Below are 21,615 nucleotides of genomic sequence, written 5' to 3' on the forward strand. Positions count from 1 at the left end.
CATATTACCACACAGAGTATTGTCTGCAGAGGGGATCGGGGTGCCTGGAGCTGCTGACCTGCATGCAGGGCCTGCACTATGGCCTGGGGGAGCTGTACTGTGCGGTGCTCAGCAGAAGAGCCACCACTTCCCTTTGGTCACCTGTTCTCTGTAAGACTCGAGTGGTATGCAGATGACCATTTCAAATCAGGCCATCGCCCCCAAAAAAACCACTTCAATGGAATATGGCTCTCTTTCCCCTGCAGTTTGCAAGGAGGTTTAACCTCTTCGTAGCACTACTTGTACACAAGAATTAAATGTCACACTGATTTATCTGCCATAAATTCATAATGTAAATGTTATTTATAAAATAATTACAGAAAAGACATGTTTACACAAAATAAGGTGTTTTCCAAAGCAGTTTGGGGTCTTATAGGGACTACATTCCCACATTCCCACTACTGCATTTCCAACAGAAATTTTAGGACAAGCACGGAGGAAGTGGGGGGTGTCTTGGAAGAATGGCACTATCTGATCAACAGGAAAACACAGGATGAGCATTCCCCTGAGAAAGCCTGCAGACTCCCGGGGCTTTTCCTCACTGCCGGGATTACTTGCTGCTCCTTGAAGGGGCTCATGGCAAGATTCTGAGGCTCCTCCCAGGTTCACAGACAGCTGATGTCTTCCTCCCAAGCCTCCACTCCCCACTTCCACACACCGCCTCAAATGCCTTCAGGACCTGCAATGTAGGACTTTAGACAAGGGGTAACCTTGTGCTATTATCCCCTCCAGGATCCTCAGCCTAACTCTCCCAGTGTAAGTCAGGCAGGCCCTGGGCGGTACATTCCCCTCTCCCCTCTCCCGCAGTCCTCTGCATTTGAGGGCTGCTAACCCTCCCCGGAAGTTCATGGCAAAGTCCTAAGGAAGAGCTCACTGTCCTATTATTCCAGCTCCTGACCAAAAAAAAAAAAAGGACACCAAGAAAAGTGGCTGGCATGGGCTCTGTACGGTTCATGTCCCTTGACATCACTGCGTGCTCCCTGTCGAAGCCAACAGTCTCCATGGCTGACCCGCAGGGTGTAGGATGTTAACTATTCTGTTTATGCTAAACTTTTGGCTTTAGGAAGGACTATCAGTTCCTTCTGAGGCTTAGGACTGAAAGGAGAAGCCAATCCTCACATTATTTGTAAAGGAAAAGCCAATTTCAAACCACATCAAATCCACCTGCTCATTAACAAGAACACGCAGTCACCTAGAAAGTTCTGAATCACATGACCAACTGTGTTTTTTGGTCTGGTTGATATTACAAATATCAGAGGAGAACACAATTTTAAATAAGAAAACCAGAGTCACAATCACTGATGTTCAAAATGAGAGATCCTTAATCAGAAAATCTTGGCCAATGACCTACAAAATGCTTAGAGGATTATTTAGTATCTACTGAAAATGAACAGAATAAAGACCAATCTGTGCCATAGCCAACAATGTGGTGGTTTTCCTTGTAAGCCAGGAAACCACACTGGCTTTCCTCCCTGCCACTGGGTCCCTCCTCAGGCCTGCCCCCACCTCTGACCCTGGGGCCTGGACTCCCACGGCTCTGCTCATACCACTGGGTGACTTCACCTCTGCGGAGATTCCCAGCAGCGCAGCCCTCCCCCATGACTTCAGACCCTCCCGGCCTCTCGCCCAACAGGACTACAATCCTCCCAAGTGGCTTCCTGTCTTCTAGCGTCTCCTGACCCAGCGGGCTCCCATACCTTGCTAATTACAGTCCTTGGGAACATCCAAGATCGGGTCTCAGCCCCTTCCTCTAATAGATCCTGTAATGCCACCCAGATCACAGGAGATTGGGGACCTGAAGCTCTGGACCTCAGTTCTTGGGTCCCGACAAAAGAAAATGTAAAGTCAGGCCAAAAAGTCAAGCCAGAGACTCTTGTTATGACTGAAAGTGATGTAAGGCTCAAGCAGAGAGCCTGAGCTGCCTCCAGCAGAGAACCACAAACACTGCTGCTGCCACGCCCACTGCTGTCCATGGTCTGCAGTCGTCACCATCAGATGTGGCTCAGTGGTAATGTGCCCCTGAGCTCCATCCCCAAGACCGCCCCCACACCAAAAAAAAAAATAATAATAAAAATAAAACTACTCTACCTAATCACATGAGTCACCCTCGTATCTGAAGCCACGCATCTCAGGTAGCATTAGGAAACAGTGAGCTAATCTGAATGGGTAAGGAAAGTACATGCTTAAAGAAAATCTTCCATACTTTAAGCATAGCAACATTATTTTGAGCTGAGCTCACATTCCAGAGGATGCAACTCCATGAGGAAGGTGGGAAGAGTGGCATTGACGTTCCCGTGGTCATAACACTAAGCAGGGGACCTGGACTGACCTGAGGCCTACTTAATGACCACTGTCTGTCCCCACCCAGCTCTTTCCCAATAAACAAGAGTAAGTGAGAGTGCTGATTCTAGCTGGGTGGTGTTGGGCAGGCCTTAATTTCTCCACGCCTCAGCTTTCCCATCTGTAGAGGGTGGAATCTCCCAGGCCTCGTGGATGGTTTTCTTGTTTTTAAGAAAATAAGCCAGACACAGTGGCTCTATCATCCTAGAGACTCAGGAGACTGAGGCAGGAGGATCGTCAAGTTCAAAGCTGGCCTCAGCAACTTAGTGAGACCCTGTCTAAAATTAAAACACAAAAAGGGCTCAGTAGTATAGTGTCCCTGGGTTCAATCCCCCAAAATAGAAAGAAAAGTTCCCAGACCTATTCCTGGCTGTGGTGGGGGTCTAAAAAGCAAATTTTAAAAATTATATACATCAAAAAGAAATATTCCCACTGAAATGGTGTTTGGTATTTATATTCTATAAAACCAAAAGTGTACAGGTAACAGAGCTGACAACAAAGACATCCTTTTTCCTCCACTCATAACTTATGGGACAATTTTTCATCTTACACATAAAAGTTCATGAAATTAACAAATACATCATTTCCTAAATAGAAAGTACAACCATGACCGAGGTAAGGAAAAAATAACTTTACAGCGCTTCTTCCCACTTGGGCTCGTGAAGCACTAGGTCAGTGACAACACGCATTTCCTGGAAGGCTAACCAAGAATACGCCGAGAAACAGTTGTCCTCAATGAAACAAAAAGGAGCAGGTTGTGGAAACTCAGATGGAACTTGTACTTTAAAAATCCCTGGGGCTGGGGTTGTGGCTCAGCGGTAGAGCGCTCGTCTAACACGTGTGAGGCCCTGGGTTCCATCCTCAGCACCACATAAAATAAAGGTATTGTGTCCAACTACAACTAAAAAATAAATATATTTTTTTAAAAATCCCTGGAAAGGGTTGGGGTTGTGACTCATTGGGGGAGCACTTGACTGGCATGTGTGAGGCCCTGGGTTTGATTCTTAGGACTGCTCCTTAATAAATAAATATAATAAAGATCCATCAACAACTAAAACATACATATTTTTTAAAAATCCACAGAGGCAGTGGGAAGAACACAGATCCACTGGGATGACCCTCCATGTGACCAACCTCGACCACCCAACACAGCTGCGCTTTCCACGCTCCGTATCCCACGGAAAGGCGGGCACCAAACCAGACAAACAGACCTGGTCTTCAAGTCTTCAGAGCAGCTGCTGTGCTTTCCAGTTCTGTCTATGATCCTGAAGTAAACCAGGGAAGTCACGGAAGTGAGCATATAAATATGACAAATGAAGGAAGGACCAAAAGACAGACTTCACCAAAATCCTGGCATCCCAGGCCCAGGCCACTGGATTAGCTGTCACCTTACCCCATGTTTCCTCCCCTGCCCAGGGACACAGCCCTATCCTAACTCCTCACTTACTTGTCTGGCACATGTGACTCTTCCACAAGAGGTTTTTTTTTTTTTTTTTTTTTTGTTCTGGAAATTGAACCCAAGGGCTCATAACTACCAAGTCACACCCCAGATCTTCTTTAATTTTTTGATTTTTATTTTTTTAGTTTTGGGTGGACACAACATCTTTGTTTATGTGGTGCTGAGGATTGAACCCAGTGCCTCACGCATGCTAGGCAAGCACTCTACCACTGAACCACAACCCCAGCCGCACCCCCCCACCCTCTCCCCCCCCCTTTTTTTTTTTAGAGACAGGGTCTTGCTAAATTGCTGAGGCTGGCTTTGAACTTGTGGTCTTCTTGCCTCAACCCTCCTGAGTCCCTTGAATTATAGGCAGGCACTACTGCGCCCACCTCACAAATGTGTCTTCACACACATCCTAAAAGATGGAGCACTTCCTTCAACTATTACAATGAAAGTTGACCTTGGTACTTAATCAGAAATCAAATGCAAAGCTTGAGAAACAGTTTCCTTCTACCTCATAGGTAAGTCTATATTTAAAAAAAAAAAAAAGCAATAGTTATAACTACATGAATTTGGAAGATTGCCCAGAATATCTGAATCAAATGACCATTATCACCATGAGCAACCTCAAACTCCTCCTCCTAAATTCACTGTAGCTGGACACGTCTCATCTAGTCTTTTGGGGGGAATTTTTCTTAAAAAAAAAAAAAACTAAAGTGAAAATACCAAGAAATTGGGTTTAGATCCTAAAGAGGTCTAAATTTTTTTTTTTTTAAATTCAGAAAACTGACAAAGAACTATAAGGAGAAAAAGAAGAGAAAACAAAGCACCCACCAAGACAATAAGACACTGGAAGAAAGCAGACCGTTACCTCCCAGGCGTGACTCTGCACTCACAGGTGAACTTCAGACCAGCGTACCAGCTCCCAAAACAGGCTGGGATCAGAAGCTCATGCTGCCTTTCATAAAGGCAGCCTTATAACAGGGTGCCTTGCAAAGGGTCTGTTGGTGAGGATGAGCGGCTCCTCAAGAGCAAGGACTTCCGCCAGGTCCCCTCCAGGCCAGGCTCCTTCCAGACTTCAGTAGTCACTTCCCCGCCTCCAGGAGGACAGACACTTGACCAGACAATCCAATAATCTACTAACCACTAAATAACTGTCTCAATTCATGAAGCCGTTTAGTTAAACTGACAAAACACTCCAGTTTCATGATTTGGAAAAAATGGTACAATATATTCTGGAATGAAAAACTGTAAAACCATGTGAACAATAACATTTTAAGTGCTGTAAACTGGTGAGTGTTACTACGTACACTGAAGAGGTCTTTCTTCAACACCTTCCTGCATCTTTAACTCATAATTCCTTCAAGGCATAAATACTGCCATTCTTGAAACCAAGAAGACACAGACTATATCTTGGGTAGTTTAAAAATATATAAAAATTTTAAATATTAATATTTTAAATAAAATAAAGTCTAAGTACCACAATGGACAAGTGAAAGTCTTTTCTCTCGAAAATCATGACAAATTTGAGTTGTTTAAGAAAACACATGTAGAACTGACTGGGGCGTGCTTCTCCGGGAGGCTTTCATGCAGTTAAACTACATGCAAACCACAGTTTCATCTACGTCAATCTGCAACATTTTAAAACCACACAAAAAGGACAGGAAACATTTAGTACAGCCAGGAACCCGGCAATGGGCTCTTGCTGCTGCAACTAACCCAACAGCTCACACTTCTCTGAAGACGAGGAGCTAGGCCAGCTCAGGCTAGAGAAAACACCCCCAGGTATGTCATTTTAAATACTTAAATCTATCCAAAGCTTTTCCACAGAAGGCAAGTTGATGACTCTTGGTTGTCTTTACAGAGTACCAACTATTAAACTCTAAGTAGATCCTGCCTAAAAATTACTCTATGGTTCTGTTCTCTCTGATGCCCCATCCATCTGTATCAAAAAGACAGTTTAATTCAAACCAAGCTAAATAGCCTGGTGAGCAGTACTCTTTGGTCACTTGGTTTTATAACTGGCTGGACAAAGGCCATATCACAGGTCTTTCTAGCAGGACACAACAGTCTCAAACTTCCTTTGCTCTAGAAACATACTGTAGATCATTTCACACACTTTGCCTGTGACTCCCATGGAGGATACAGCTAGGTTTTTGCCAGCCATGGGTACTGTACAGGGGGCAAAGGAGACACTGCAGATCTCTCCTTAGACTGGCTGGAGTACTTGACATTTCCACTGGCTCATAACTGATTGGTAAAATATCCATCAGGCACTTAGTTCTTGAATTTGTGATAGAGAACATAGGATGTCAGAAAGGTATGATTTAAGCTCTAATCAACACAACTGGAAATTCTAAGTAAACCGTTTTCATTGACATCTAGATGGAATTTCATAAAAACATGGTTCTCAGGCTGAAAAGCTGCAGTCTATTTTAAATAAATCACTCACCTATAAAATACATAGTGAATTCTAATTAGAATAATAGTTAATCAAAACCAACTATCCTAATTCTTCTCTCTCTCACATAAGTCTACTGAGAAGACATGCCATGTAACTGTGCAGGCACCGGGGAGCTCACCACACACCATGATGCTACTATCTGTGTAACATTTCGAATGGGAGCACTGAAATCTAAATCCCACCACCCCGTAAGGAGACAAAAGGCACAGGTGGGAGGTGAGATCAGGGCACAATGACACTAGTTTTTGGACTCAGAGGTGAAAAGGCTGCTCATGATTCCAAGGTGCAAATAAATGGCAACCGTCAAAACTCCAGGCACCAAGGAAATTGGGGATGGGCAGGAGTTGGGATGGACCAGCATAAAGGCAAGGAGCCTAGAAGACAATGCTCCAGGACAGCTCCTCACCCTGCTCTGAAAACTGCAAAATCTTGAGTAACACACAAGAGGCAGACCTTGGTCTCCTCGCCTGACTAGATGCTCTCAGTAAAGGTTATGCCCATCACTGATGTCCTGGGATCCCAGAGCTCTATCACCTGCCAAAGTACCGGGGCAGCAGGACCTGTTCTCAGACAGTGAAGGTCCCACCAACCTGAACAGGGAATTGGGATGGGCAGCGGACACAGCAGCAGACCCCATGCTGAGCACATGCAGGGCCCTGGCCTGCCTCTCAGCCATGGGAGCAGTGGGTAGTAGGGACAGAGGAGGGACCTCAGTTATGGAACTTCAGTTTAACTAGGCTTAGTTTTTAAATGTACCTATTGTAAAATGAAACCGTAAAATGCTCGGAGAGTGGACACTTCTTTTATTAGTGCTCAGGGGAAGGTCAAGAGTGAATGTCTTACTTCAGCTTTCACCTGAACACTGCTCAGAACATCAGAACACGATCCTGCCATGGCTAGTAAGGCCTGGTCTTGTGAGGACTGGTGGCTGCACGGTTAAGCATCTTCATCACATCCCTCACCGCTGTTACTTACCATGATGATTATGGGGACAGTGTTTTGGAGTGGTGTGGAATGTAGCTTCTGAGAGCAGACTGGGGTCCTGGCTCTAAAACTGAGAGCTACATAACCATGACCAGGGAACCTCATTACAGCTCACTCTGCTGTCTGCAAAGCACAGACAATGACAGCTATCCCACAGGAGGGATGGAAGGTTCATGGCACACATACAGCCGTCAACAGGCACAAAGTGTGTGCTCCACTGTCCCGGCTGAGTTTGATATAAAATTACATTTTTCATAGAGCTAAAGCCCTGGTTGGGGCAGATAAAGGGAAGGGCGTGTGCCTTATAAGTGACACCTTAACTTAGGGAATTTTAGGTGCAACTATCTTATTAATCTCTTTGCACATATTGTTTCATTCCAAGATTGACACAATAGTTCATTAAATAGTTTTTGAGAAAATTTAGACTTCCAAAAGTATGTGTCTGTCCTTTTGTTTTAAAGAGAGATGTGACTGATGTCTGATGTGACTTTCTAAGTCAGCCACTACATGCAGTATTTCGAACTTTTACAAAGGTTACATATGGATCAGGCACAATGACACACATCTATAATCCAGTGACTCAGGAGGCTGAGGCAGAGGGGGGCAAGTTCAAGGCCAGCCTCAGCTACTAGTGAGACCCTGTCTCAAAATAAAAATTTTTTTAAAGGGCTGGGAATGTAGTTCAGTGGTAAAACACCATTCTCTCGCCACACCTAACAAAAAAAGGAAAACCGTTTGTATATAATTTTTTTCCACCAAGACACAAATGTAATACTATGATTTTTAAAATGAAGAAAAGTTGGTGCTACTCAGAGCAAAAAGCAGTACCGGAAAAGAGTCCCTGTGGCCCTGTCAAAGGACCCACCCAGCCTGGCCCCCCTAATAAACCCAACCAGGTTTGGGATGTGGGGACAGAGGGTGAGATTTTAATGTCGTCTTCAACCCTGATTCCAGGCTCTGGGCTCCTGACTTCCCCTAACCTACCACAGAAGGAAAACCACCGGTGGTGAGGTTAGGTGCTCTGATGCTAAGGCAGCAGAGCCTTCCTCAACGAGCAAACATCTATGTTCCAGAAGCTTCTAAAATACATCTTTCACAAAACTATGTGGAAACACTGCCAGGGAAACATCTGTACCAGTACTGCCCAACAGCCAGAAAACCAAACCATAAGAATAGTTTGTTTTTCTAGTAGCGACATTCTAACAAGTAAGAAGAAACAGGAGAAAGGAATTTCATTAATATATTAAACCTAATATCCCCCAAGAACACTTCAACACATGCTCAGCATAAAATATTAATAAAATCCTAAAAATGCATTGCTAACTTGGTATAACTTGTATAAAACAGTCCAATTAGTATTTCTTACAAGGTCTTTTTTTGTTTGGGTACCGGGCATTGAAATCAAGGATACTCAACCACTGAGCCACATCCCCAGCCCTATTTTTTGTATTTTATTTAGAGACAGGGTCTGAGTTGCTTAGCACCTCGTTTTTTACTGAGGCTGGCTTTGGAATCACAATCCTCCTACCTCAGCCTCCAGAGCCACTGGGATTATAGGCATGCGCCTCCGCGCACAGCTGCAGGGTGTTTCTGATAACATTTTGTACTACATCTTCAAACCCGATGCTGGACACCACAGGTATATTCCACTGTGACACAGGAGTAACTGGAGGGAGATAAAAAGCACCCATCCAAGACCAGAATCTAATCCTTCTCTCTCTCTCTGCTAGAAAGACAAATGAAATGAAATTTTGGTACTGAAAATGTTCTAACAGGCTACACAGTTTTAAAGATCTATACTTTTCAAGTAACACTTTTCTAATCCAATGGGTTTGTGGCCATCCTGTCCGCTTAGGTTCTCCCAGCATGAGGAGTTACAAAGCCCATAAAAAGAAAGCCAGGGTGCCTTGCTGACAGTCACACCACCAGCTTCCTCTCTGAACTTCTCAGAATCTCTGCTCTCTCACATCCTCTGCGCAGTGATAACAGAGCTATCAGAACCCAAAAAAACCCTGGGCCAGAACAAACCCCAAGGCCACAGCATCAGACAATGAAACCTAAGCTTGCCCCAACCCAGGACAGTCCCCCAAGTCACGCAGTCTAGTAAAGGACCCCCTAAGAACTGTAAAATAGAGGGCATTATGCATGCAAATGGCTTTAAAGAAAATAGTTTCTAATTTTAATTACTAACCTTTCCCCCTTTTTCTTGTTAACAGATTCTTTGGGTTTTTATTGGTTTTGGTCGAAACCATCCTTTCTTTCCCTGAAAATGATGAACAGCTCGTCCTTCTGTCCAGTTTACAGAGATCTAGAGCCTTTCACCTATTTTTTTTATCTGGTTTTCCTCATTGGAATTATCGGAAGTTGCTTTGCAGCCTGGGCTTTTACACAGACCCCCACAAATCACAGGTGTGTGAGCATCTACCTGATCAACTTGCTTACTGCCGATTTCCTGCTCACTCTGGCGTTGCCAGTGAAAATTGTTGTGGACCTGGGCGTGGCACCATGGAAGCTAAGGATATTCCACTGCCAAGTGACAGCCTGCCTGATCTACATTAACATGTACCTATCCATCATCTTCCTGGCCTTTGTCAGCATTGACCGCTACCTCCAGCTGATCCACAGCTGCAAGATCTACCGCATCCAAGAACCTGGATTCGCAAAAATGATCTCCACAGTTGTGTGGCTCATGGTCCTTCTTATAATGGTCCCCAACATGGCAATTCCCATCAAACACATCCAGGAAAAGCCGAATGTAGGCTGCATGGAATTTAAAAATGAATTCGGAAGAAACTGGCATTTGCTGACCAACTTCATATGTGTAGCAATATTTCTGAATTTCTCAGCCATCATTTTAATATCCAACTGCCTTGTGATTCGACAACTCTACAGAAACAGAGATAATGAAAACTACCCAAACGTGAGACGGGCCCTCATCAGCATCCTCCTGGTAACGGCAGGCTACATCGTTTGCTTCCTGCCCTACCACATTGTGCGGATCCCGTACACCCTCAGCCAGACGGAGGTCATCTCTGACTGCTCCACCAGGATCTTGCTCTTCAAAGCCAAGGAGGCCACGCTGCTCCTGGCAGTGTCCAACCTGTGCTTTGACCCCATCCTGTACTATCATCTCTCAAAAGCATTCCGCTCTAAGGTCACTGAGACATTTGCCTCACCTAAGGAGACTAAGGCCCAGAAAGAAAAAACAAGGTCTGAAAATGATGTATAAAATGTGGGGCTTCTCATGCTACTGCCTCCTCCTTTACAGGACCTTTAAAGCTATTTACAGTTTTGAAAGGCGGGGGAAAAAAAAGGGGGGGAGGGGTCTTGGTAATAAAAAATACAGACAGCAAGCAAATGTGGACTGTCTTACACAGAAACCCAACTTCTAAATGCAAGCCAATCTCATACTACTACTGCAGTTGTCAAACTACTGAGCCCAGATATTTGTACAAGAAAACCAAAGAGTGTTGTTCAACCAGTGTCAATCCGTGCAGTATCCTTGAAATCAAAAAGTGTCCATGACACAGACTTAGGTATTCATTTAACTACCCAGAACTGAACTTTCCAATGAAACAGTAAAATAAGCTCCCTGTGAATTTCCAAGAAGCCCCTCAGCAAAACAATTTTAAAGGACTTCAGATAGGGGCTGGGGATGTGGCTCAAGCGGTAGCGCGCTCGCCTGGCATGCGTGCGGCTCGGGTTCGATCCTCAGCACCACATACCAACAAAGATGTTGTGTCCGCCGAGAACTAAAAAATAAATATTAAAAATTCTCTCTCTCTCTCTCTCTCCTCTCTCACTCTCTCTTTAAAAAAAAAAATAAATAAAAGCTATTTAAAAAAAAAAAAAAAAAAGGACTTCAGATAACTTTAAAAGACCAAAAAAAAAAAAAAATGTATACAAAACCACCTGTTGCCCGATTTATTTTGAATTCATTATTTAAAAAACAGTAATCCTTCAGTCTGCTACTCTTCCAGGTTTTTATTTTTTTAAATTTTTTTTTTTGGTAGTTATATATGGACAGCATGCCTTTATTTTGTTTATTTTTATGTGGTGCTAAGGATCGAACCCAGGGTCTCATGCATGCTAGGCAAGCGCTCTGCCACTGAGCTACAGCCCAAGCCCCTCCTCCAGGTTTTAACATCAAACTCTTTCTAATAGCTAAGAGCTTTGGGGTTTGGGGTTGTGGATCAGTGGTAGAGCACTTGCCTAGCATGTGTGAGGCCCTGGGTTCAATTCTCAGCACTGCATATACATAAAATAAAGTTCCATTGACAACTAATATATATATATATATATATATATATATATATATATATATATATATATATATATATATAAAGCTTTTATTTATTAAAAAAACTTGAAAATTCAAGGATAATTTTAATGTGTTACATATGCTTATATTCAATCAGTAAATTACAAAGGCTTCCTATTGTAATAATAAATCTAGTGATTTCATGTTTTTATTTTGTCATACTATGATAACACACAGGCCCTATTTCATTTTCAAAAGGAGTTATTAGATTATACTAGGTATTGAAACTATCATTTCCAAACCAGAAACTCATGTGGAAGGTATGGAAAAATTTTTAGCTCCAGATGGCCTTAAAACAGACACAGCAGCGCCACAGAGCAGGCCATATAAAGGACACAAGGGCTGGACCAGTGGCCAGCTCGGGCCCAGGGAGATGAGCCTGCCCCACGTGGGGCAGGCTATTTGAAGTACAGGAGACTCCAGTGCTCAGGGTCCTGGCTCTGATCAAATTCTCTCCATGGCCAGTGATACAGGTAGGCCTCAGCACATGGCAGTAAACAGCAGTCAGTCGGAGGAGGGTGGGAAAGTTTGGCAAGCACATGTGAGCCTCAGCCCTCAGCATCATTAGTCAAACCCTGACCAACAGCTGGCAGCAGACCGCATCGTCTGGCATGGTTAAGAAACAGTGGCCCTGGGTGTCATGTCCAATTCTGAACTCATTTTTGCATCCTTTTCTAAAATCTGAAACTCTTGTCTACAATTTTGCAAATATATTTTCTGAGTCTGAAATGAATTATAAATGACAAAATGCAGAAAGTGTCTACTAAAAAATGTGTAACAAGGTAAGTCTGGACACATCTGGCCTGCAGGTAACAAGGACAGCAACGCCATCAGCATCACAGGCCAATGTCCAGGCTGGAGAACACCTGTGCATGCTGGTGGCCTGAACGACAGACTTGCTGATGGGCAGATCAAAATGGCATCTGTGCAGCAGTGTACATGAAGCTGGTGTGTGTCTATGGACCGCCAGGCAACCCCTTTCCTCCCCCTTGGTCTTTATTCACTGGGGCCACACTAGAGTGAAAAGAATCCCCAAGTTCTTGGCCTTCTCCTCACAAGCATGGTGGGTCGTCAGACTTCCCCTTTCTTTGAAGGAACGGAGCCACATTCTCGGCAGCAGCACTGATCGTCCTAGCACACTCTACTTCCCCCGACGTCTCCAGATTGTACTCGTGGTAAGGGTGACTCAGGACAATCAGTGGTGGAGAGCTGTTAAAAATGCTACATCTTGCCAGGTGCAGTGGCCCACTCCTGTGCTCCCAGTGACTCAGAAGCATTAGACAGGAGGACCACAAGTTCAAGGCCAGCCTCAGCAACTTTGTGAGATCCTAAGCAAAGTAGGAAGACCCTGTCTCAAAAAAAAAAAAAAAAAAATGAAAGGATCAAGGGTGTAGCTCTGCGATAAAGCAACCTGTGTTTAATTCCCGGTACGAAAATAGTAATAAGAATTTTTTTAAATGCTATGACCTAAACACCAATTGTACAAGCACTTCTGCTAGGATCGCATTACAGTTTCCTTATGTCTGGACTCATCATGGACCTGGCCCCTGAAATCACAATGCTTTCTCTTCTAAGGGAAGTAGACCAGTCATTAGGATGCCCAAATCTAGGTGCAGCCACGGGAGCAGTGGAATGGAGAAGCTCATGCCCTATGCCCTGCTCAGTGCCCAGATGCAAAGCTCTGCTTTCCCAGGAGCACCACAGGAAAGCCCCTGCCATGGGCAACATTATGCCATATTAGCTTTATTTATCTCTCTTTGTTGGTTTCCTTGGGTGGGTGGTGAATAGTACTGGGGACTGAACTCAGGGTCAACTAACTACTGAGCCACTTGAAACTCTTGTTTACAATTTTGTAAATATATTTTTTATATTTTATTTAGAGATAGGGTCTCACTAAATTGCTAAGGCTGGCCTTGAACTTTCGATCCTCCTGCCTCAACGAGCCTGTGTTTTTTTTTAAATCATCTGTTCATCTTAGAGTAATTTCAGACGTACTTATAGAAAAGCTGCAGAGATAGTTCAAAAAGACCTTGTAAACTTTCCACCCAGTTCCCCTTAATGTTAGGCCTTATAAAATCATGGTGCATTTATTAAAACCAAGAAGGTAATATTGATACATCATTATTATTAAGTCTCAGACTTTAATTCTGAATTTTTTAATACCCCAGGAATCTGATAGTTCATCCATAACTTCTTCAAGACACATCTGTAAAGTATAAGGCTACCCTTTCTGCTGCCCCAAATAAACTGTGGGTGGTGCCTACTGGTACAGCTGAAAACGGCTGAGGTATTCAGACAAAGATGAGCAAGAAAAGAGTTCTGGCTCCTTTTGACATAGCCACAGACATGAATCACACACAGAAAAAGGATTTTTTCATTGTGCTAAGATAAAAACATGGATTTAGTGATTTTGAATCATTTTGGAGGATGTTCCAAACCACCAAAAAATGAGTCACTTTAGCAGAATACGTAGCTTACTGATCAAAACTCCAAAGACAGCCAGAGAATAACATGCTCACACACCACACACCTCAACATTATTTAGAAAAGCATCTCATGAAGAAAATGAGGCACCGTGATTGCACTTACCACAGAACTGCAGGAAAAAGCAAGGGAACCGGAGAACCGAGAACCTGGCCCATGTTCACTAGTGATACAGAACCCCAGTCCATCTCGCTAGAGAACAAATGCATCACTATGGGGAAACGCAACATCAACCTGCGGCCACACTCGCCCGCCTGCTGTCTGTTCTCCAACCACAGCCAGCAAGCCCCGCTTGGCCACAGCGGCTACACTGACGTCGCCCCTTCCCAGTCAGAGGCTCCTTTCCACCACTCCTCCTCTGAGAGCAAAAGGAGCCCAGGAATTTCGTGGCTTACCTTCCAGTGGGCACCTGGACTTGACTCAACTTCTGCGCGGACAGGATCGCTTCTTATGCGGAGAACACTCGCCTCTATCCTGACTCATTAGTCTTTCCTGCGCCCCCAAAGTCTTACTCATCTGTGTCATACCAAAAGCACCTACCACCATGCAGCACACGGCTACTGAGCAGATGACTTTCAGATGGAGAAGGAGGTCACAGGGGGACATCACTTGCAGTGACCTGGATGCTTTTCACAAAAACATACAAATATAGAAATTCTGTTGCAGCCAGCCACTCATGTCACTCCACAAGTGTGGATGACCTCAGGACATAAGCCACGTGATCAGAACCCCAACCAACAGAGCAGCAGAAGGAAACCTCACCGCTGTCACAGGTGTGAGTCCAACACGCAGGTGGGTAATCTGGCACTCGGAAGTTAAGACCTTATAACAGAGCAAGCAGGCTGTAAGCTGGGGGAAGGGGTGACTTACCAGAGGTATAGGAAAATGTGTTGCATACTGCAGGTGGCGGAGGAGGTCATAATTAGATGGGAAAATCAACTCCCTCGGTTTTTCCCTCTTGGCCAACTTCTCTCCATTAAGTGACATTCTTCTGCCCAAGGAAGGGTTGGCGTTCTCACAGGACTCTCCAGGCATGGGAGAAAAAATCTAAGTCATGTAAAACAAATGTTGGAGATTATCAATGAAAGAGGGAAAAACCAACCCACAGAGCTACATTCCAGATCTCCACACACAAAAGAGGCTCCTGTAACAACACCCCTTCCTGCTTAACCACTGAGTAGAGAGCATGCAGAAATGTTGTTGATTTCCACAAAATTCACATTCAGATCAGTAGGAATTTAGTAGAATCCTGCCCCACTTAGAAGTGAAAATGAAAACCATACAGAGGCTAAAAAGGGACCAATGTGACCACTTCCTGGAGGACCAGAGAAGGAGGAGCCTTAGGGGTGCGTATGTTCCCCTCAAAGCGACACTTGCTCCAGAAAGTGGGGACATCGCGGCAGCTAACTAGTAAGACTAGCAAACAGCAGGCATCAGGGCCTCCCATGCACCCTAGACAATATGTCTTATAGAGTATCACACCAAGACTAGTGACTATCACATCATCATTATCCTGAAACACAGAGAAGGATTAACGTACAGCTCCTGAGCACACAGCTGCTGCTCGGGAGCCCAGACATACACAGCAGAGCAACAGGCACAGACACGATGAAACCACATGCATGCACTCCTGAGAGGTGATGACCTCAGGATGCACCAAGGAGTCACCCTTGGGTAGGAGGACAGCAAAATGGTGAGCCGAGGGGAGACACCTGCATGTGAAGTGTCCCTGGGGCCAGGGAGGAATGGGAAGAGCACACATCACAAGTGCACAAGTCACTCTGCGACACGGGCAAGAAACAAAAGGGTGGACACAAGCTGGCGAGTGGGGGTGGGCTGACTGTCGTGAGAAGCAAAGGCTGAACCTACTGGAAACTCCGAGCCAAAGTCGGCTTTAAAGTCACTCTTGTCTACTTCATCAAAAATGTGAGCGGTTCCTGGGTCAATGCCCATGTGCGCCATGATGCTCTGCTCCTGATGAATGCCAGGGAGAGAGTCCTGCTGTAAAGGCTGTGGTTCACAGAACACACTGAACAACAGCAAGCGCTGCGGCATCGCCGCCCCCCCCCCCCGCCCCCCACGTTGTCTGTTCCCAGAAAACCTGAAGGAAGCTTTGAACATGCACAGCTTGGCGCCCACATCCCCTCCCCACCATGAGAAAGTTCTGTCATGGTATGCTGAGGGAAGGGCACACCAACTTCCTGATGGAAAACAAAGTGGCCGTGATTCCTCCCCTGGGTATCCCCAGTCAGAGGCCCAGCTTTCCTCAGCCAGAAAACCCAAGTTCATACCTATGACGTAAGAACCCTGATACCCAAGGTCAGAAAAGGGAAAGTACAAGCTCAGAAAACATGCAAACAGGTCAAAGGACTTCAGTTTTTACCCTTATGCCTTCTTCTGGGTTCCAATTAAGATATAAAAGTATTTGTAATGAAACAAGAACTTTCAGAATTCTGTACCTTTAGGAAAACATCCTAAGAGTGTGAACTATAAACGCAAGCTTACAATTCTCACACCAGGTTTTTAAAAGTACAAGTATAGGCACTATTTCAAACACACATAATGGTATATGACTAAACTGTTACAGAACCAACAGGAGACTTTATTTTAAGGAAGGGTTACTATTTCCCACTAATTCCAACTACCACTTTCATATTTTTTAATCTTGAAAATTTAAGTATATGGAGCAATATCCAAAATATCAGCACTTGGGCAGAAAATTATACAGTCATACAGCATAAAAGAACAATTTACCATATTTTAAAAATTGAAAATAATTAATTGAAATGAAAATACGATGTGTTATGACTAACACAGAATCTCCCCTTATGCTTAAAAGGGTGACATATGCAGTGAGTGGGGGAAAGAGGCTCCTTAGAATGGAAACTCGGCTGGGCCAAAACTCACTTGGGGATGCAACATTAAAAGAAACCCGGATGCTGGGTCACCTAAAACCAGGAGCACATCTTTCCATCCCGTGAAAAACGTATGGCTGCCCAATCTGTTTATCAACAGCCTTCCAGTACACAAAGACCACTCTGGGAGTATAAACCAGAGTCCAAAAGCCCTTTCTGAGCAAAGAGAAGAGGCAGAGAAGCTTTGAGGTGAACACAACCAAAAGCCATCACCCCGCCATCACCAAGGTGACACCCTCTGAGGGTGACTCCCGGCAGGGCTGAAGCCCGGCCCCTGCCCTGCCTCCAGCCCTACCTCCAGTTTCACCTCATGGTCCTTGGGATAGTGCTCGTCCACATTCTCCCCAGCAGGCGACCTCAGCCCCGTGGAGGCGGTGACGGACAGGTCCCCTCGAGATATGAGCGTGCACATGTAGGCGTCGTGGGAAAAGACGTCGTGACGGATGAACTCGCAGAAGAGCAGCACCAGGTTCACGAACTCCACCTTCTCGCACTCACTGTTGGGGTCCGCTGTGGAAAAGCAGGTCCCGTTCCCAGGCTCAGCGGAGATGGCCAGGGGAAGGGCACCTCCCTGCCTCCCCCACCCTCCTTGTCACTGCAGGGTCTATGCAGCAATGGCATCCCCGCTGACAGGCAGGTTGTGACTGCTCGGCTCTGACTGGGAAGCAGTGCCAGTGTGCTGGGCATCCGTTAGGTGCAACAGCAGAGGGCCCTGAGGAATCCACCTCCAGGTAACAGAGAAAGGCCTGGCCAGCGCCCACCCAGCTCTTCTACTGAAAGAGGCCGTGGTTTCCAAATGTCCTGAGTGTGATTGGCATTTTGTGGGGCATGTGTGTCCGTTTCCAAGAAACTTCATGATACACCACAATTAACATGGCATTTGGAAAGAAGAAGAAGAAGCAGACAAAGAATCAGAATTCACTGCAAAGAAAGGAACACAGAAAAATGGAATAAAAAGAAAAGGACACAAAGTTGGAGCCCTTACTCTTTTGTAAAATCTGCAACCAGTCTATTTAATTCACATTATGACTTTCAATGTTAAAACCACACTCTATGAAGCCAGGCAAGGTGGCATACACCTGTAATCCCAGCAGCTCAGGAGGCTGAGGCAGGAGGATCACAAGTTCAAAGCCAGCCTCAGGGGGCTGGGGATATAGCTCAGTTGGTAGAGTGTTTGCCTAGCAATGCACAAGGCCCTGAGTTCAATCCCCAGCATCACCAAAAAAAAAAAAAAAAAAAAAAAAAAAAAAAAAAAAAAAAAAATCAAAGCCAGCCTCAGCAACTTAGCAAGGCCCTAGGGAAGTTAGTAAGAATCTGTCTCAAAATTATAAATAAATAAATAAATAAATAAATAAATAAATAAATAAATAAATAAATGAAATAAAGGAAACAAAAAGGACTTGGGATGTGGCTCCGTGGTTAAGTACCCCCAGGCTTCAATCCATGGCATTAAAAAAAAAAAAAAAGCCTGCACTCTATAAACCCATATAATAACCTGCACCTTTGGATAAGGTTAAAAAAAATTTAAAACTAAACATGCAAAGCTCAATCCCTGGTGCCAACAGGAAACAGATTTCTCCCACGAGCACTGGGCTGCACTCCTAGACCTAGATTCGAAGTGTTTCCTCTGGCCCCTACCACTCCAGAGACAGCAGCCTCTATGGGAAGGAGCCCAGCTAGCTCTCCAGGGGCAGGAAAAGCCACCTGGAACCAGCAGGGCACAGACCAAGGAGCCGGCTGGGGGGGGAGGAGCATCAGGTGCTCCCTGCTAACCTCCTGCCTGATGTGCCTCCCCCCTGGGTCCCCTGGGTCCTTCCCCTTCTCTGCTTCCTTTTCTGCTTGCTGTCTTCCAGCCACCCGCTGGGCTCCAGGCTGGCTTTCCTACAGCCCAGAAAATCACTGTATAACTGAAAGGGAGCCCCTGGTCCCCAAAAACCTCAGCACAAGCCTCACACAACCCGAACAAGGCAGTCCTGCTGCTTTCCTTTCACTCCTCCGACTTCTCCCTTCCCCGACCCTTCTCTCCCGTCCACGGCTTTCCATGTTTTGCCATTTTCCTGTTGTTCCATCTCTATCTGCTCTAAGATCCTATCTGCTATATTCTGCCTTATAAAAATCTCCAGATACATTGCGCCTGCATGGTAACACTAAACCTGAAAAGCACTACCTACCAAAGTGTCCTGGGGGGGAGTGGGGGGACATGCCACAAACCCTCAATTCCTCACCAACAATAAAAGTAAAAGACAAAGCCGGGCGGATGGCACACACCTGCAGCCCCAGTGACTGGGTGACTAGGTAGGATTGGAGGTTGTACACTAGCCACAGCAACTTGGTGAGAACCTGTCTCAAATATAAAAATTTTTCAATGTGGGCGAGGATGTAGCTCAGTGGGCAAGCACCTGTGGACTCGATCCCCAGCACCAAAGAGAGAGAGAGAGAGAGAAATAGCCTGAGACTGAAAATCCAAGAAACGGTGGTATCATGAATATAGCCAACCATCTTTATAAATTTTTCCTTGTATCAAGGCTCTAGTTAAAGTATGGTTAATTTTCTTCACTTTTGAAGAGCAAGAGTTTGAATGTTGGAAAATTAAGAAAACAGGTTAAAAAAATAAAAATTTCTGATTAAGATACACAGGTAAACGTCATAGCTCCTGTTTCTGAAAGATATAGAAAGGAGAAACAGTACACTGAATTTAAGGAAGTGAGGTGACTTAATTTTTAAGTTATTAAAATCTAAAAATTTAAAGTATTTGATGCTTGACTGATTTTAAAATTGGCTAAAAGTTTCCACTAAATAAATGATACTAAATTCTGTTTAGTAACACATTCCTGATATTCAGTTCCAAGAACTTTTGATAAGACAGGAATAAGAAGTGGGGAGGGTCGAACCTTACTGAGAAGCAAAGGCGTTTTTTTACTTACACAATGAGGGGGCCTGTGTATCCAAAAACCTTAGCAGAACATTCTGGAAAACAGGCAAACTAGAGCCAGCAAGGGAAGCAGAAGAAATGGACTCCTTCTCATCTAGGACTTCTGATTCGCCACATCTCTACAGGTGAAAAATAAACAAGCACAGGAATTACACAGGGCAAGTGCAGTCACAGCAGATCATGACTCTGTTCTGTAACCAACATTTGAGCTTTAAAACACGTACAGTTAACTGAGATTTCTGCACTTACCTGAATATCATCCATCATAAGTAAATATGATTTCTAAAAGCTGGGGAGAATTACCCAGAACAAGTCAACTGATCTCACAGAACACCATGCCTGGGTCTTCAAGTCTGCACAGCACTGCAGGAGCACCCACAGAGTGCCCAGCTCAGTACGGCAGGCCGTGCCCTAGCCATAAGCAGAATGGCTGACCATATTCTGAGCTGGTCGTTAAATAACTCAGTTTGAGCAGACTCTTAAGTTCCTGCCATATGTTACTGGGTCTGGTTCCTTTGCATCTGTGTTCCCAACTTGAGGGTTTACTGTGCTTGGAGGCATCAGACGAGAAAGCAAACACTGCTCCTAAAAGATTCTTCTGCTTGTTCATCACACTTCTCCACTAAGGTGGCCTAGGACCTCTGGGAACTTCCCAGCTTCACACTGACACTTCAAGAAGGTGTCTAGCTTTCACATTCTTGTTTTTTTTTTTAGTTGTCAATGAGCCTTTATTTTATTTATTTATTTATGATGCTGAGACTTGAACCCACACACATGCTAGGCAAGTGCTCTACCACTGAGCCATAACCCCAGCCCTTAGCTTTCACAATCTTAATGAATTTAAAAGGTGATCAAAAAAAAAACTTAGAAGAAATCAAAATCTCATTTTCTATTCTTTTGATTTCCCTGATTCTTCCCATTTCATCATTCATTCATTAATATTAACATAATTAAATATTAATTAGATTATCATTTCCCCACTCTATCCTTTTTGCAAAAGTCACGTTGTAAAGATCATAATGTTCATGAGAAATCGATTATTCCTAAACACTGCTGGGAAGAACACTTTTAGATGTAGATACACTTAGGTCTGTTAAAAGTGCCAAGCAGTTTGCTTGTGAATCTCTTCAAAGTGATGTGTCTCCGTGAGCATGTGCATTACAGAACACTAGGAGGAGAAAGACCGTGTCAAAAGAAAGCCATCGAGAAGGAGCCATGAAGTATTTGGGAAACTTGGCTTTGCTTCCTGATGTTGACTCATGCAGTTCAACATGTAGAGAAAAGGCAACTACAGGCTCTTCTGGGCCGGCCCGTGGGGAACAGGGTCTGCTGGCCTCGCATGACCCCACCGAGCCCCACCTCCAGCAATGAGATCGGCTCTCGATGAATGAATGGCTTTCTCAGGGGAAGGAGAGATGCTCTTCTTCCCATTTCACGTGTTAGTGCTAGTGAACTGAAGGGGTGGGGAGAATGAAGCTAGAGCCACAACATGCATCTAGATATTGCGGGGGGGCAGGAACAGGGCAGGAGAGGCATCTGGATATGGGGCTCATGCCCCTGGCTGCTGTGGAGGGCAGCAGAGAACAAGAGAGGAAGCAGGGGTGAGGCAAGAGGGGCCAGCAAGCCATCCAGGTGAGGGACACTGGGCCTCTCCAGATCACACACATGCTCCCTGTGGCACTGGCTCAGGTGCAC

General features: G+C 44.8%; 2 protein-coding genes across 2 annotated transcripts in view; one reads left to right on the forward strand and one right to left on the reverse strand.

The window, feature by feature from the left end:
• The window catches only part of MED12L (mediator complex subunit 12L), a 265,350-nt gene that overhangs the window by 166,615 nt on the left and 77,120 nt on the right, over positions 1–21,615 (reverse strand). The window contains exons 13-16 of the mRNA XM_081302589.1: positions 19,913–20,039; positions 17,284–17,498; positions 15,943–16,047; positions 14,944–15,120 (exon numbers count right to left, since the gene is read on the reverse strand). Of these exons, the coding sequence (XP_081158715.1) occupies positions 14,944–15,120; positions 15,943–16,047; positions 17,284–17,498; positions 19,913–20,039 (624 nt within the window). The remainder of the gene's footprint in view (positions 1–14,943; positions 15,121–15,942; positions 16,048–17,283; positions 17,499–19,912; positions 20,040–21,615) is intronic.
• Positions 5,510–10,869, forward strand: GPR171 (G protein-coupled receptor 171). Its single transcript, XM_081302597.1, has 2 exons — positions 5,510–5,605; positions 9,485–10,869. Exon 2 carries the CDS (start codon positions 9,538–9,540, stop codon positions 10,495–10,497), a length of 960 nt encoding a protein of 319 aa, XP_081158723.1. The 5' UTR covers positions 5,510–5,605; positions 9,485–9,537; the 3' UTR covers positions 10,498–10,869.

Source organism: Spermophilus citellus (assembly GCF_964194105.1).
Source record: "Spermophilus citellus genome assembly, chromosome: 7".
NCBI classification, from domain to species: Eukaryota; Metazoa; Chordata; class Mammalia; order Rodentia; family Sciuridae; genus Spermophilus; species Spermophilus citellus.

Excerpts from the sequence above, each read along its gene's own strand:
- GPR171 (XM_081302597.1), top strand. The coding sequence starts at position 9,538 with ATGATGAACAGCTCGTCCTTCTGTCCAGTTTACAGAGATCTAGAGCCT.